This window comes from Podarcis cretensis (assembly GCF_951804945.1).
Source record: "Podarcis cretensis genome assembly, chromosome: 18".
NCBI classification, from domain to species: domain Eukaryota; kingdom Metazoa; phylum Chordata; class Lepidosauria; order Squamata; family Lacertidae; genus Podarcis; species Podarcis cretensis.
In genome coordinates this window covers 2,672,691-2,687,358 of record NC_137188.1, presented here as the reverse complement: position 1 = coordinate 2,687,358, position 14,668 = coordinate 2,672,691, and the positions used below count along the sequence as shown (strand labels likewise).

The window sequence follows — 14,668 nt, the reverse complement described above, 5'->3', positions numbered from 1 at the left end:
GTGACAGAGGCCTTGGGATCCAACTCTATGATTCTGTCATGATATTTGCTAGAGCAGAGAAGGTCTGTTTCCTCACATGCCCTGCCTGTGAGATTCCCATTGGTACACAGCTTGGAGATTGATCCATTTACAAAAAAAAGTAAATTGATTACCGGTAAGTGATTTTAGAAATTTAGATTCTATGTGCTCTTAGGACGTCAAATTAGGAAAGAGACCTAGCTGGGCACCATATAAGAGGGGCTATAGACTTTGCTTCAGATAATTTCAAAAGTAGAACAGTCTCTTTTCGATCTAAAGAATTTTTCTATAGCCAATGAGTTCCTCTGAGCATTGCTAGAAACATGGTCCCCATGCGCTTTTCTGCAAATGATGTCCTTTGCTTTGATACTAGTCATTGACTGTAATAAAATGACTAGTACATTGGTACCTCTGGTTGCGAATGGGATCCGTTCTGGAGCCCCGTTCGCAACATGAGCAGAACGCAACCCGTGTCTGCGCGTGTGTGGGTCACAATTCGCCATTTCTGCGCATGTGTGTAATGTCATTTTGAGCATCAGCGCATGTGCGAGTGGCGAAACCCAGAAGTAACCCTTCCCAGTACTTCTGGGTCGCCGCAGAACGCAACCTGAAAAGATTTAACCTGAAGCGAACATAACGCGGTATTACTGTACTTGATTAAGCGATTTATACATTCTTTTGAAAATAATTAAAGCAGGCTCTTACATGGGATTCTTCCCCCTGCCCGCCAGCCCTGGGGCACCTCCTTCTCTCCCACCCCGCCCCCTGGACTGCCAGCCTACTGTTGATGAAGTTGTGCTCCTCCCATGAATGGATGCTGGCCAGGTGACCCGAGCGGTGGCGGCAATCCCTCTCTGCGTCCTCCCAGGAGCGTCGGTGGGCAAAGTAGCGGTAGCAGTGGCCCTGGAACTTGTTCCAGTTGTGGTCGCAGCCCTCCGTGTCTGAGCGGGAGAGAAAGGAGAGTGAGAATCGGCAGAGGAGCCCTGAGAGTTGACACTCGTCTAAGGCGAAGCGCGGGCACCCTGTGGGCGATTAGCAATGGGCAATGCTACACCCTGTGGAGGAGGGAGCGTGGGAAGGGGGGAAATTTCTTCTTATTTATTAAAATATGTATTATTATTAAATAAATTTAGCTGCGCTGATAAAAAGACAGCTGGAAAAACATATATTAACAAAGCTGTATTCGACGGATGAAAGTATATGATGTTTGACATGATTGAGAATCGTGGATTCAGGGACAAAGAATTATGAAGCATTAAAAGTGAGATGTGGAAAATATGGAAACAACGAGGAGAAGCGGACTAAGATGTGGAGATTTGCTTCAGAGATCCAGACCATGAGGAGCTCTGAAAAATTAATAAATATAATTTGGATTATAATTTGGTCTTTTTTATTTTAAGTTTTTATTTTAATTGGAGTATTATGACTGGATATATTAACTGGATCTTTTTTTATTGGAAAATAAAAAAAATGATTTTTAAAAAATATTAATTAAATTTGACATTTGCAACAAATATCAATTTCACCTCTTTATACTGTAGGCTGGTTTCTGATGCTCAAGGAAGGTGAGAAGCAGGGCAGGTGAGGGGGCGTGGTTTAGGGAGAAGGGGTGTGGCCTGTGGCCAGGAAGTATGGGGCTGGGGGCCATGTGCTTATCCTGAAAACAAAATTTCTGCACCAAATGAAGCTGGCATGCGAAGCCCTTCCTATAATTTTGAAGGAAAATGTCACCAATCCACTTTAATTTGCAATGCTTCCACAGCCAGCCATTTCTTAGGAGTGTCGATTCCTTTATTGCACTGTCTACTCAGAAGTATGGTAAGTCCCACTGTATTCAATAGAGCTTACTCCTAGGTAACTGTGTCAAGACTGGGCAGCCTTCCACTGAGATCCTAAGCATTTTTACTCATAACTAAGTACCATTAAGTTCAATAGGATCGACTGTCTGAGCATTCTCACTGTTTCCAGTATTATTACTACTACTTCTATTATTCTGCCTTTTTCCTTGACAGGGCCCCAACGCAGCTTACTGCCACAATCTTATTTCATTCCATTTATCTCTGGAAGGTGTCGATCCCTTCCCTCGCACATTTTCCCTGTACAACGACCCCACAAGGTAGGCTGCAATTGGCTCAGGGTGACTGATGTCGATGTGCATATGACGTCTATGTGTGCAGCAAGATCAAACGCGGGAGAAGCTTCCCGCCGTAGAATAGGATGTCCCTATTTTCATGCAAGACACGCTGGGGCAGAGGGAAAGGGCTCCCCGCTCTCACCTCGGTCGCAGAGGCTGCCTCCGTAGCTGGGCAGGCAAAGGCAGACAAAGGAATTGATCTCATCGATGCAGGTCCCTCCGTTCTGGCAGGGGCTGGACAAGCAGTCGTCAATATCTGTATGGGAAGGAGGAAAGAGGAGTCCAATATTGGAGGGGGGCTGGCCTTGAGAGAAGGCCACCCCCCAGTGGCCATGCGTTTGTGGGTCCCACCTCTGGTCTAACTGCAACTTTAAAAACAAAGCTAAGGTCCTAGTCCTCATTATTGTGATTTTGAACAGCAACACAGGGAGCTGCCTTCTGCTGAACGAGAGGGGGGTGCACCTGATGGGTATCCTGTGAGGGCCACTCGGCGAGGCTGTGAGGGCCGCAATTGGGATCCTGGCCCTGAGGCACTCCACCCCTGATGTAAACCTCTGCCACCCTGAAGCTGCCTTTTGACTCTGACCATTGGTCCAGCCAGCCTGCGGCCATACAGATGGCCATCTGTCATGGATGCTTCAGTTTGGATTCCTGCATTGCAGGGGGATGGCCTAGATGACCTTTGGAGTCCCTTCCAACTCCACAGTTCTATGATTCTAAGACTCTAACAGATCCCACTGGTCTTGGGGAAAGAGAGGTCACTTCCTATCTTCTTGGCATAGAATCAGAGAATTGTAGAGGGACCTCGAGGGTCATCGAGCCCAACCCCCTGCAAGGCAGAAACCTTTTGACCAATTGGGGTCTCATGCTCTGCTGACTGCTGCCCCAGAGATCCTGTGAGCCACAGCAGCCTGGCAGGAGGTGTGTGTGTGTGTGTGGCCCTCCACACCTCTCTATCTGGCCCTTGAGGCCTCTCCCAGGCCACCCTCCTGCGGTTGCCACCTCCATGGACCGGGTTCCCTTTAGCCCTGGAAAGAGGCAGACCTCCTGCCCCTGTCTCGTGCGAAGTGTGTGAGCTTTCGCACGTCCGTCAGGTGTGCGTGGGTGGCCCTGCATGTGCTGGTGCATCAGAAAAGCAGCATTGTGAGAGCCTTAATTTTCCGCTTTGGATGCAGCTGGCTGCCTCCTGTCAAAGCCCAGATGGGCTCTGAGCTCAAAGCTGCCCTTCCGAAGCACAGCCGCCGCCTCCTTTCCTGTGTTCACAGCCTCACACGGCATTTAATGAGACCGTCAGGAGAGCCTGCAGGATCAGGGCAATGGCCCATCTGGTCCAGCAGCCTCTTCTCGCAGTGGCCAGCCAAAGGCCTTTTCTTTTGTCTGTCCTGAATTTTCCAGCATGCAGCTTCAAAATCATGGAATGATAGAATTGTTGGAAGGGGCCACAAGGGTCATCTGGCCCACCCCTGCTATGCAGGAATCTTTTGCCCTGATGCCTTTTCCCTCTGAAGGGACACCCTTCCTCAGAGTGGACCCACCGAAATTTAGCAGCAGCAGCAGCTCAGTGTCGCCTGGAAGATGGTGCAAGTTGGCTTTCTCCTGCTCCAGAGGGTAGGACTCGAACCCATGACTTCAAGTTACAAGAAAGGAGATTCTAGCTAAACATCAGGAAGAACTTTCAGAAAGTAAGAGCCGTTCAGCAGTGGAACAGACTCTCACAAGAGGTGATGGACTCTCTTTCTAGGGAGGTTTTTAAGCAGAGGTTGGGCAGCTGTCTGTCATGGATGCTTTAGCTGAGATTCCTGTATTCCAGGGGTTTGGACTAGATGCTCTTGGGCTCCCTTCCAGCCACTGCCAGATTTACATATAAGCTAAACAAGCTATAGCTTAGGGCCCCTCTCTTGGGGGCCCCCAAAAAAATTTAAAGGAAAAAAACCAGGATGTACATTTCCAAAATATAAGATAAAAAACAAATAAAATAAAACCTACATACAGCAACAGTGTTTTGTGTTGTATAGGCTCCTATCTGTTATGTGCAAATGGCTTTAGATAGCTATGTGGTCCATAAATTACCACATAGCATATATTCAACACAAAAAACAGTGACAATTTGCTGTTGACAAAGCAGAGCTGGACATATAAGGGCCCCATTACCTTCTGAGGGCCTCATCAAACCTAAATCCGGCCCTGCTTCCAACTCTGCGATTCCATGATTTCATTTGTACCCACTAGGTACCCCTGTCCGTACGGGCCAGTCGTGTCCGACTCTAGGGTTGTGCGCCCATCTCACTTAAGAGGCCGAGGGCCAGTGCTGTCTGGAGACACTTCTGGGTCACGTGGCCAGCGTGATGAAGCTGCTCTGGCAAGCCAGCACCAGCGCAGCACACGGAAACGCCGTTTACCTTCCCGCTATAAAGCGGTACCTATTTATCTACTTGCACTTAGGGGTGCTTTTGAACTGCTAGGTGGGCAGGAGCTGGGACCGAAAGACGGGACCTCACCCCGCCGCGGGGATTCGAACCGCCGACCATACGATCGGCAAGTCCTAGGTTTTACCCACAGTGCCACCCGCGTCCCTTGTACCCACTACCACTACTGAAAAGCCCTCTTTTATCCATCTTTTGAGAGAGATGGGTCTTTCCTCCAGTGGTTAGAAAGCTGTCAGCCCGCAGCACCCGAGTTTGCTATTAGAGGGAGGTGACAATCACACACACAAACACACACAAACACACACGGTGGCTAAATGTGAGCAGATTTCAGGTTTGAGTCTCACACTGGGCAAAAGATTCACGCATTTCAGGGGGCTGGACCAGATGACCCTCCTGGTCCCTTCCAACTCTTCTAGGATTCTAGATCCTCCCTCCCCTAGCGCCCCTTCACCTATTTCGCAGTTCTCTCCCGTGAACCCCCGGGGGCAGCTGCAGGTGGAGAGGTTTCCGCTGGACTGGCAGGTGCCCCCATGCAAACAGGGGTCATTGTCGCAGGGGTCAGTTTCCGCTGCAAGGAGAGTGGGGGGGAGAGAGGAAGAGGAGACAGGAAGGAAAGCAGTAAGATCAGACAGTCCCGAATTCTGCACCTCTGTAAAATCAGGATGCAAAAGGAGAAACATCTCTGCATAATCTCGCTTTGCATAATCCACTCTGCTTCTGCTAATCGCCAAACAGGGGGAAAAGCTGCATATTATTACTCTGAACACTGAGATTCTGCATACAGAGCCCAGTATTCACCAGGCATTGTCTTTTCAAGCAAAGCTTAAGGAGACTGGAATTTCCCAGCAGGATCATACCAGAGGCAGACCCTCCCAGTGTCCCTATTTTCCAGGGACGTCCCTATTTCCATCTGAGAAGTGTTGGAAGCTATGGAGTTATGTGACCTCCGAACCAAGGAGATGAGTTAACTAAACAACCTTTAGAAGACATCTGAAAGCAGCCCTGGATAGGGAAGTTTTTAATGTTTGCTTTTTAATGTTTTTTTATATACTGGAAGCTGCGCAGAGTGGCTGGGGCAACCCAGCCACACGGGCAGGGTATATTATTATTATTATTATTATTATTATTATTATTATTATTATTATTATTATTATTATTAACATCCTATTTTCATAGGAGGCATGTTGGAGGGTATGCCAATGGCCTGATCTAGCAGACTCTTCTTAGGTGTGTAAATCAGCTGGTCATAATGACCGGTTCTAACGAGGCAGCTTGCACCGTTTAATCCCCATTTAACAATTTCCACACTCCTCGCTTGGCTCGGAAATCGTGGGACTCAGCCAATAAATCAGGGGTCTTGGAAGCTGACTGAGAGTCCCCTGCATCTCCCCTTGTGCTGGAAACATGTTTGGGGGGCCAAAGACGGGTACCCCCTCCCTTCTACAATTGGCAAGGCCCCTCTTTCAAACGGTCTCCGGGGAAACAGGTCAGCAATCCTCTTTTTCAACAAAGCTGGAGAGAAGGGCCCGTGTGGGTGTCTGAGCAGTTGGCAGGAATCGCAGGCGTCGTGATCACCTCTCTGAAGCGAAGGCTGCGTGTTGAAAGCCCCTTTCATCTTCCGAGTGGCACTTAAGCAGCTGGAGAGGACCAGGCTCCCTCTCTGCACATTCCAGCACAAGAAATAACCATTAAAAAGCCATTGGCGCAGGAGCCATGCTCTTATCTTAAGAAGATGCCTTCAGTAGAGTCAGCCTATCGATTCTCAGGCAGCCCGCAGTGGGGGTGAGGGGGGACCTTTTCATGCCTGAGACCACATTCCCTCCAGGCTCCCAGGATGTTTCCCAGCACAATCCAAAGTGTTGGTGCTGACCTTTAAAGCCTTCAACAGCTTCGGCCCTGTAGACCTGAAGGAGCGTCTCCACCTCCATTGTTCAGCCCGGACACTGAGGTCCAGCTCCGAGGGCCTTCTGGTGGTTCCCTCATTGCAAGAAGTGAGGTTACAGGGAACCAGGCAGAGGGCCTTCTCGGTGGTGGCACCCTCCCTATGGAATGCCCTCTCGTCAGATGTCAAGGAAATAAGCAACTTTCTGACTTTTAGAAGACATCAGAAGGCAGCCCTGTATTGGGAAGGTTTTATTATGCTTTTGCATATGCTGGAAGCCACCCAGAGAGGCTGGGGCAACCCAGTTAGCAATGCTTCTTTATCCCTGTTTCTGGAAACTGTAGGACTCCTGTGCTCAGATCCTGATTGCGAGTTCCCCACAGGCATCTGGTCAGTCACTAAGAGAACAGGAAGCTGGACTAAATGAGCCACTGGCCTCATCTAGCTCATTCTTCTCTTCTTATGTGCTGAATGCAGCGGGGGCTCTGCCACTCAGCTACAGCCATTTCCTTCAAAAATAAATCAAGATTCCAGCCCTCATTGTTCTGACTCACAGGCTGTGTGCTCTCGTGCTCAGATCCTGCTTGGGGATATCCCGTGGGGACTGCCCACTGTGAGGACAGGATGCCACTGGCCTGATCCATACTTCCCAACATTTTTCCGATGAAAATCGGGGAAATTGTATTCCATGCCTTCCAACATTTTTCCGATGGCAATAAGGATGTCCTAAGGGAAAAGAGGCCACTCAAGGATCAGAAAACAGGACAGCTTCTGTAAATCCGGGACTGTCCCTGGGAAAGAGGGGCACTTGGAGGGTCTGCGATCCAGTAGGGCTCTCCTCATGTTCTCACATTAATAATTCTCCTTTGCTGTTACTGAACGTGCAGGAGTCCTGTCCCACTTTGTCTGTGTGTCTGGGTGCGCTAGTGTGCTGAGGATATTATTTTCGCTGGAGATATTATTTTTCCACGTCCATTTGTAGCCCCGGGAGCACTGTTTAATATTAACTCAGTTGGTTTTTAAATTCCTGCCTCTGTGTTCTTCCCCCACCCCTCCAAAAGTCTATTTGCTTTCCCCATTCCTTCGCGAAAGACTTCAAAGGCTGTGCAGCAAAGCCTTTGCCGCCAGGACTCTTCCACGCCGACTATTCTGATGAGCGAAGGCGGGTGATGAATATTGGATTGGAAGCTTCCCTAAGGGGTGTGTGGAGAGCTTGGGGTGGCAGGAAGGGAGGAAATAAAGAAATCAAAGTTGGTTCCTGACAGCCCATACAGACCCTCCAAGTGCCCCTATTTTCCAGGGACAGTCCTGGACTTGCAGAAGCCATTCCTGTTTCAGATTTGAAAAGGTCCCGCTTTTCCTTAGGACCACCCTAGTTTCATCCAAGAAATGTTGGAGGGTCTGGAGTTATGTGACCCCCGAGCCAAGGAGGTAAGTAAGTGGACAACCTTTAGGAGACATCTGAAGGCAGCACTGCATAGGGAAGTTTTTAAATGTTTAATGTTTTATTATGTTTTTATATACGTTGGAAGCTGCCCAGAGTGGCTGGGGCAACCCAGTCAGATGGACAGGGTATAAATAATAAAATTATTGCGATTATTATTATAGAATAGAATGTCCGTATTTTCATTGGAGAAATGTTGGAGGGTATGTTCTCCCCCCCCCACTCCATTTCGTCCTCACAACAGCCCCGTGAGGTAGGTCTGGAAGAGCAGCAGCAACTGGCTCTCAGGGTCACTCAGGGGGCTTCTTGGCTGAGCAGGGACTTGAACCCTGGTCTCTCCCAGGTCTAACCACTACTGCACATTACTGTTTTTTATGTGAACTGCTTAGGGGTTCTGCAGGGGGTTGGACTAGATGACCCTCGTGGCCCCTCCCATCTGATTCTATGATATTTGCCAGGCTTAAAAAGGTAAAGGGACCCCTGACCGTTAGGTCCAGTCGGGGACAACTCTGGGGTTGCGGCGCTTTACTGGCTCAGGGAGCCGGCGTACAGCTTCTGGGTCATGTGGCCAGCAGGACTAAGCCGCTTCTGGCAAACCAGAGCAGCACACGGAAAAGCCGTTTACCTTCCTTCCAGAGCGGTACCTAGTTATCTACTTGCACTTTGACGTGCTTTCGATCTGGTAGGTGGGCAGGAGCAGGGACCGAGCAACGGGAGCTCACCCCATCGCGGGGATTTGAACCGCCAACCTTCTGATCGGCAAGCCCAAGGCTCAGTGGTTTAGACCACAGCACCACCTGCGTGCCAGGCTTACCAGCGTTCAAAAGCCCCAGCACCTCCCTCACCTGCCCAAATGTTTTCTGGGTAACAAGAAACTCACCAAGCACGGTGGCATTGACCTCCCCGATCCACACCAGGCCCTCCACCTCCTTGGCTGCAGACACGTCGCCTTCTTTCTCCTCTCCACTCCCGCCGTCAGACTCCATCGGAAGGATCTGCCCCGGGGCAGTGGGGAGGTAGCTCTCGCTCTCTTTCCCAGTTATCATGCCATCGCTGGGATAAACAGGCAGCTCAGAGGTGTCGAAATTGTGGCGTGCAGGTTCTGATGTGCTCCAGGGAGGCGAGGGAGACTCAGGCGTCCCCCGAGATGTCAAGTCCTCGCCGTCTTCTGATCCTTTCGGAAGGAACCCAGGAGGGATCAAATCACGGGTTGTACTGTGGCTGGGAGTTCCAGTGGTGCCTTTGCCTTGCTGGGGGCCAGAGCTACTCCCTACCAAGCTGACGGCTTCTAGGACTGGGGATCGGCCTGCCACACTGTCATCAAAGTGACCACTCATGCTCGGAGTTATGACCTCCCAGCGGTCTTCCGCTTTGGATAGATTGAGGACCTCCGTGACGGCAGGTCCGTCCACCAGCCCTGAGCTCGCCCTCCCTTTGATTTCCATTGTGGTGGCTTCCTCGCCACCCACCGCCCCCCAAGCATCAGCCTCCCCGGAAATCAGCCGCGCCACTAGTGGGTAGTCATTGGCGGCCATTGGGGAAGGGATGTCCTCTGCCGAGAGTGTGACGGCTTCTTCTCCTCTCAGCTCAGCCAGTGCCACCTCCGAATGCTGGGTGGTTTCTTGCAGGACGGGGTCTTCTCCTGCTGTGCCTTCCTGTCTCTCTGCTCGTTCTGGAACCACCCTGGGCAAGTGTTGCTGAGCTTCCTCTAAGCCAGGGAGCTCCTCCGCAAAACTCACAGCCCTGGCATGGCTTTCTCGGAAGTCGTAATCAGACTCTCCACTCGCCTCATCGGCCCGGGACTCATTCTTCAGAGGAGTGGTTGGCGTGACATGGCCATTTCCAGAGAAGATCTCCTCGTTCTCCCCAGGCTGAGTGATCCCTTGAGGGTAGTCTCCCCGGATGCTGGTACCCATGAGAGAGCCTTCCAGAGCATCGTCTGTTGTCATGGCAACTGCCTCCAGACGGTGCAATGGCCCATTGGGTGTGGCTGGCGAGGATGCATCAGGGTGCTCATCAGGAGTTGGCCATTCCTGGCTCTCTGGTACAGAGGCTTCCTCATGTCCCTGGGCGGTCTTTTCAGCACTGGGGTCCTCCAGGAAGTCCGAGGCGGGGGAGAAGGTCATTTCTGGGTGGCCTCGATGCTCAGGTGGTGCTAACCCTGCAAGCAAAGACAGGGGATAGAAGTTTATAAAATTATGCATTGATAGAGGAAAGCTAAGGGTTTCTGGGAAATGATATACAATGAATTGAAAAAGATCTTTAAATTGGCCATTCCTGAAAAACCCAAAGCCTTTTTATTGGGGATAATAGAACGGAGGTTCCCAAAAAGCTGACCCACCTTTTTATGTATGTGACAACTGCAGCTAGAACTTTACATGCACAGCAATGGAAAGGCGAAGAGATTCCAACTAAGGAAGAATGGTTTATAAAACTGGTGGACTGTGCAGAAATGGTGAAACCGACTGCTAAAATAAGAGGACAAAAGGATGATATTTTCATAGAAGAATGAAGGCCATTGGTGGACTACCTATCAAATTATCTTCCTTATATGGAATCATATGCAGGATTTGGCATATGAGCAATGGAAAAATAGAGGATGGATTTGGGGGGCTTAGAAAATAAATGCAGGTGTGTTCTAATGCAGCTGTTAAGGGGGAATAAAAAAACTAGGGAAGGAGGGGTGGGAAGTCAAGAAGAAAATGAGCAGCAAAAAACCACAATATATGTGATTGCAGTTATGTAATAATTTGGAAGATTTAATTAAACAATTATAAAAAAGAGGAAAGTTTTCCTCTATCTCTCATAACACTAGAACCTCAAAGAATGAGGCTGAATGTTTGGACCCCATCAGTGAGGCTGAGAGGGGGGTCTTTTTTCTGGGCAGCCCAGCACCTCCAGACACACTGCCCAGGCTTGCGCCCCGGGGAGGCACACTCCATTGTCTCTCAAGAAATGGATGCCAGCAACAGCAGTGTATTATGTCTATTATTATTATTATTATTATTATTATTATTATTATTAAATTATGTCCTTAATGTTTCACACCACCATGGGATCTTTGGATAAAGGGTGGTATATAAATTGAATAAATAAATTCTTAAGACATATGCATAATTAAAAAAAAGGAGAATAAATAGAGCACACCAAATTTCCCCCACTGAATATGGCCTCTTCCTTTTTGACCTTCTCTGCTTCCCCCTGCCACACGCCAGCCACCCGTTTGTCCGTGGTACAGTCACAAAAGGCTCCCGCCACGATTGATGCAAGGGAGCGTTCTGGAGTGGTTGCCGTGGCAACTGCCTCCTCATTAGCAGGCTGCTCCTGGCTGCTGAGGTCCTCTTCTGCTCCAGGGGGCGGGGGATTAAGAGATAGCATCCTTAGAGGGAGTTTTTTTGGTTGTTGTTCCTATGCACCGCAGGTGCAGATGATGGAGCCCTCAGACCCAGGGGTCCAACGTGGCCCTCCAATTCTCTCTTTTGGGCTCACACACCCTGCCGGCCTTGCTTTGCAGCTTCAGATCGCCCCCCCTCCAAGTGCCCCTATTTTCTGGATTGCCCAGAGTAGCTGGGGCAGCCCAGTCAGTGGGTGGGGTATTAATAATAATAATTATTATTATTATGGAATAGAACAGGGATCAGCAACCTTTTTCAGCAGGGAGCTGGTCCACTGTCCCTCAGACCTTGTGGAGGGCTGGACTATATTTTGAAAAAAATATATGAACAAATTCCTATGCCCCACAAATAACCCAGAGATGAAATAATAAAAGCACACATTCTACTCATGTAAAAACACCAGGCAGGCCCCACAAATAACCTAGATATGCATTTTAAATAAAAGGACACATTCTACTCATGTAAAAACACGCTGATTCCCGGACCGTCCGTGGGCCAGATTGAGAAGGCGATTGGGCTGGATCTGGCCCCCGGGCCTTAGTTTGCCTATCCGTGGAATAGAATGTCCCTCTTTTCATCAGAGAAATTGGGGGGGGGGGTATGCAGCTGCCCCGACAGCTTCTGCCTGACTGATTAAGTGTCCTTAAACTCTGATGATGCCTTTTGCTCGTGAACAGAGAAGTGTTTGTGTGTGTGTGTGTGTGTGTGCACGGCTGAAACAGTTACCAAAAAAAAAAAAAGTCTGATTGTTGCACGGCTGGAATCAAATAATCCTAGAGTTGGCAAGTCCCCTGAGGTTCATCTAGTCCCCCAGCAAAAGCGGCCGACTTCACAAAGGTAAAAATGAGCCCCCAGTCGCCAAGCCTCTGGCTCCTCCATCAACCACCTGGCCCTCAGAAGGTTTCGGAGAAAGAGAGAGCAGCAGCCTCTGGAGTGGAAACGCTTCTGCTGAATGGTGGGAGATAAGCCCTATGGAACCTCCTTCCACAGGATGGCCACCGTCCCGGACAGCTTTAAAAGAGGGTTAAAACAATTCCTGGAGGAGAGGGCCGGATGGCTAGACTCCACCTCCACAGCTGCAGGCAGAAATGTTTCCGAAGTCCCAGTTGCTGAAACTGAAGGGGTGGGAGAGACTTTTGTGCTGGGTCCTGCTTGGGGGGGGGTTCCCATTTGGGATATCTGGCTGGACAGGGTGCTGCACTAGATAAGTCTCCTTTGCAGATGTGTCTCACCCCTTTTTCAATCAGTTCTGAAACAATCACACAGGCAGCTGGAGCAATATTCCCTCCTGCGTGCAACTTGCCCAGCAAAGGACTTGAATCCAGGGGATTTTTCATACCCCTGACTTGGAAGGGCTGTAAAACCTCCTGGCTCAGGGTTGGAGCTGTGTTTGGAGACAGACAACCTCACTGGTCTCTAAGGTGCTACTGAACAATTTTTTATTTTTTAAATTTATTTCGACTGCGTCAGACCACCTACATATGTGAATCTAGAATCATTGCAAGGTGTGAGACTTTCCTGAATGCTCCCTGCTTGATTTCTCTCTTTCCCTTTCTGATCCTAGGGAATTTCGCCATTTCCCACACATCTTGACTTCCCACCCTGACTTCTCGCCGCCTGGCTACTTTCTCTTAATTTGAGTACCATTGCCTGGGACAATCTGGCAAATTCTCCACATAACCCTGAGTGTCAAAATTATGCATATTTTCAAAATAACTCCGCCTGCAGAGACCACACAAACATACATATGCTTCCTCCTTAATTGGCTTTAAGGCTTTTTTTCTGAGCGGAAATTATGCATAAGTGCATGCCATCAAGATGCAAACATGCTCTAATTGGCATAGAATGCCCACTTTGTGCCTGTGGATTGCGGGCGTTTTGAAGGTGATGGCAGGTCTTTTGGGGAGGGGGGAGAGAGAGAGAAGGAGGAGGAAATGACAGGCTCAGCACTGGGAGCTTCTGGGGTGATAAAGGGTAGGCAGAGGGCAAGGCGGATGAAGGGGAGTCTTGACTATTATGGGATGCCTCCACAGAAGCTAATAACATTTCAGCCCTGCGAAATTGAACATGGGGGATTCATCAGGTGGACGTATAATGAGCAGTCTTCCTGAATTACTAGAAATTAGCGCAGTGCCACAAATGTTTCGTTTAAAGATGTCAGAAGAGCCCTGCAGTGGCAGGATAAGGCCAGTAGCCCACCCAGCTGTAGAATCATAGAATTGTTGAGTTGGAAGGGACCCTGAGGGTCACCCCAGAAATGATCTCTTTCAGCTTCTGCCTTCTGGAAGAAGGTCCAGGGTTATAAAGACTAGGACTAGCCGCCTGAGAAACAGTTTCTATCCAAATGTGATTTTGGTTTTAAACTCAGTGTAAGGTAGTTTCTGTGGGAGTATATTGTATTTAATTATGGGGTATCAGAGTTTTTGGGGGGCTAACCAGGCTGGGATAGCTGGGATAGCAGGCTTGTTGGTTTTTGAATGTCTGGTGTAGATTCTTTCAATTTCGTTGTTCTGTATGGGACAATAACAATAAAGATTATCGTATCATATCCATGCAGGAATCTCAGCTGAAGCGTCCATGACAGGCGGCCTTCCAGCGTCTACCATCCTGTCCTCATGGTGGCTGACAAGTTGCCCCAAAGGGAAGCCCACAAATAGGATGTGAGAGCAAATAGTCTTCACCCATTCTTGTTCTCCACTGCTCTGCGGTAGACCAGCTCTGCCCATGGAGGCTCCATTTAGGAATCGTAAGAAATTAAGAAGAGCCCTGCAGCTGTCGGATCAGGCCAAAGGGGGCTCATCTGTGGTGTGGTGTAGTGGTTAAGAGCGGTGGACTCATAATCTGGTGAACCGGGTTCGAGTCTCTGCTCTTCCACATGCAGCTGCTGGGTGACCTTGGGCCAGTCACACTTCTTTGAAGTCTCTCAGCCTCACTCACCTCACAGAGTGTTTGTTGTGGGGGAAGAAGGGAAAGGAGAATGTGAGCCACTTTGAGACTCCTTCGGGTAGTGATAAAGCGGGGTATCAAATCCAAACTCTTCTTATTCTTATTCTTCATCTAGTCCAGCATCCTGTTATCATAGCAGCCACCAAATGCTCTGGTAGGAAATCCCCCAGGACCCAGAACAAGAGCCCTTTGCCCTCCTGCAGCTTCCACTTTTGCAGGAGAAAGGGGCTGTGGTGAAAGGGGATGACAGATTTTAGGCATCCATTGGCAGTTCTTCCTGCCCTGGGGGTCAAGGCGGCATAGATTTACCCCTGGGGTAGATCAGGCCAAGAGAGCAACAGAGAGAGGATAACCTGGTGAGAGACAGAGTGGGATAGCAGCTAGGGGGTCGGGCTAGGACCCCCTCAGCCACGGAAGCTCCCT

General features: G+C 49.4%; 1 protein-coding gene across 2 annotated transcripts in view; it reads right to left on the bottom strand.

The window, feature by feature from the left end:
* Positions 1–14,668, bottom strand: part of NCAN (neurocan) — a 250,113-nt gene that overhangs the window by 5,311 nt on the left and 230,134 nt on the right. For both annotated transcript variants that reach the window (XM_079960438.1, XM_079960439.1), the window contains exons 8-11: positions 8,785–10,065; positions 5,030–5,146; positions 2,295–2,408; positions 801–959 (exon numbers count right to left, since the gene is read on the bottom strand). In XM_079960438.1, coding sequence (XP_079816564.1) covers positions 801–959; positions 2,295–2,408; positions 5,030–5,146; positions 8,785–10,065 — 1,671 coding nt within the window. The remainder of the gene's footprint in view (positions 1–800; positions 960–2,294; positions 2,409–5,029; positions 5,147–8,784; positions 10,066–14,668) is intronic.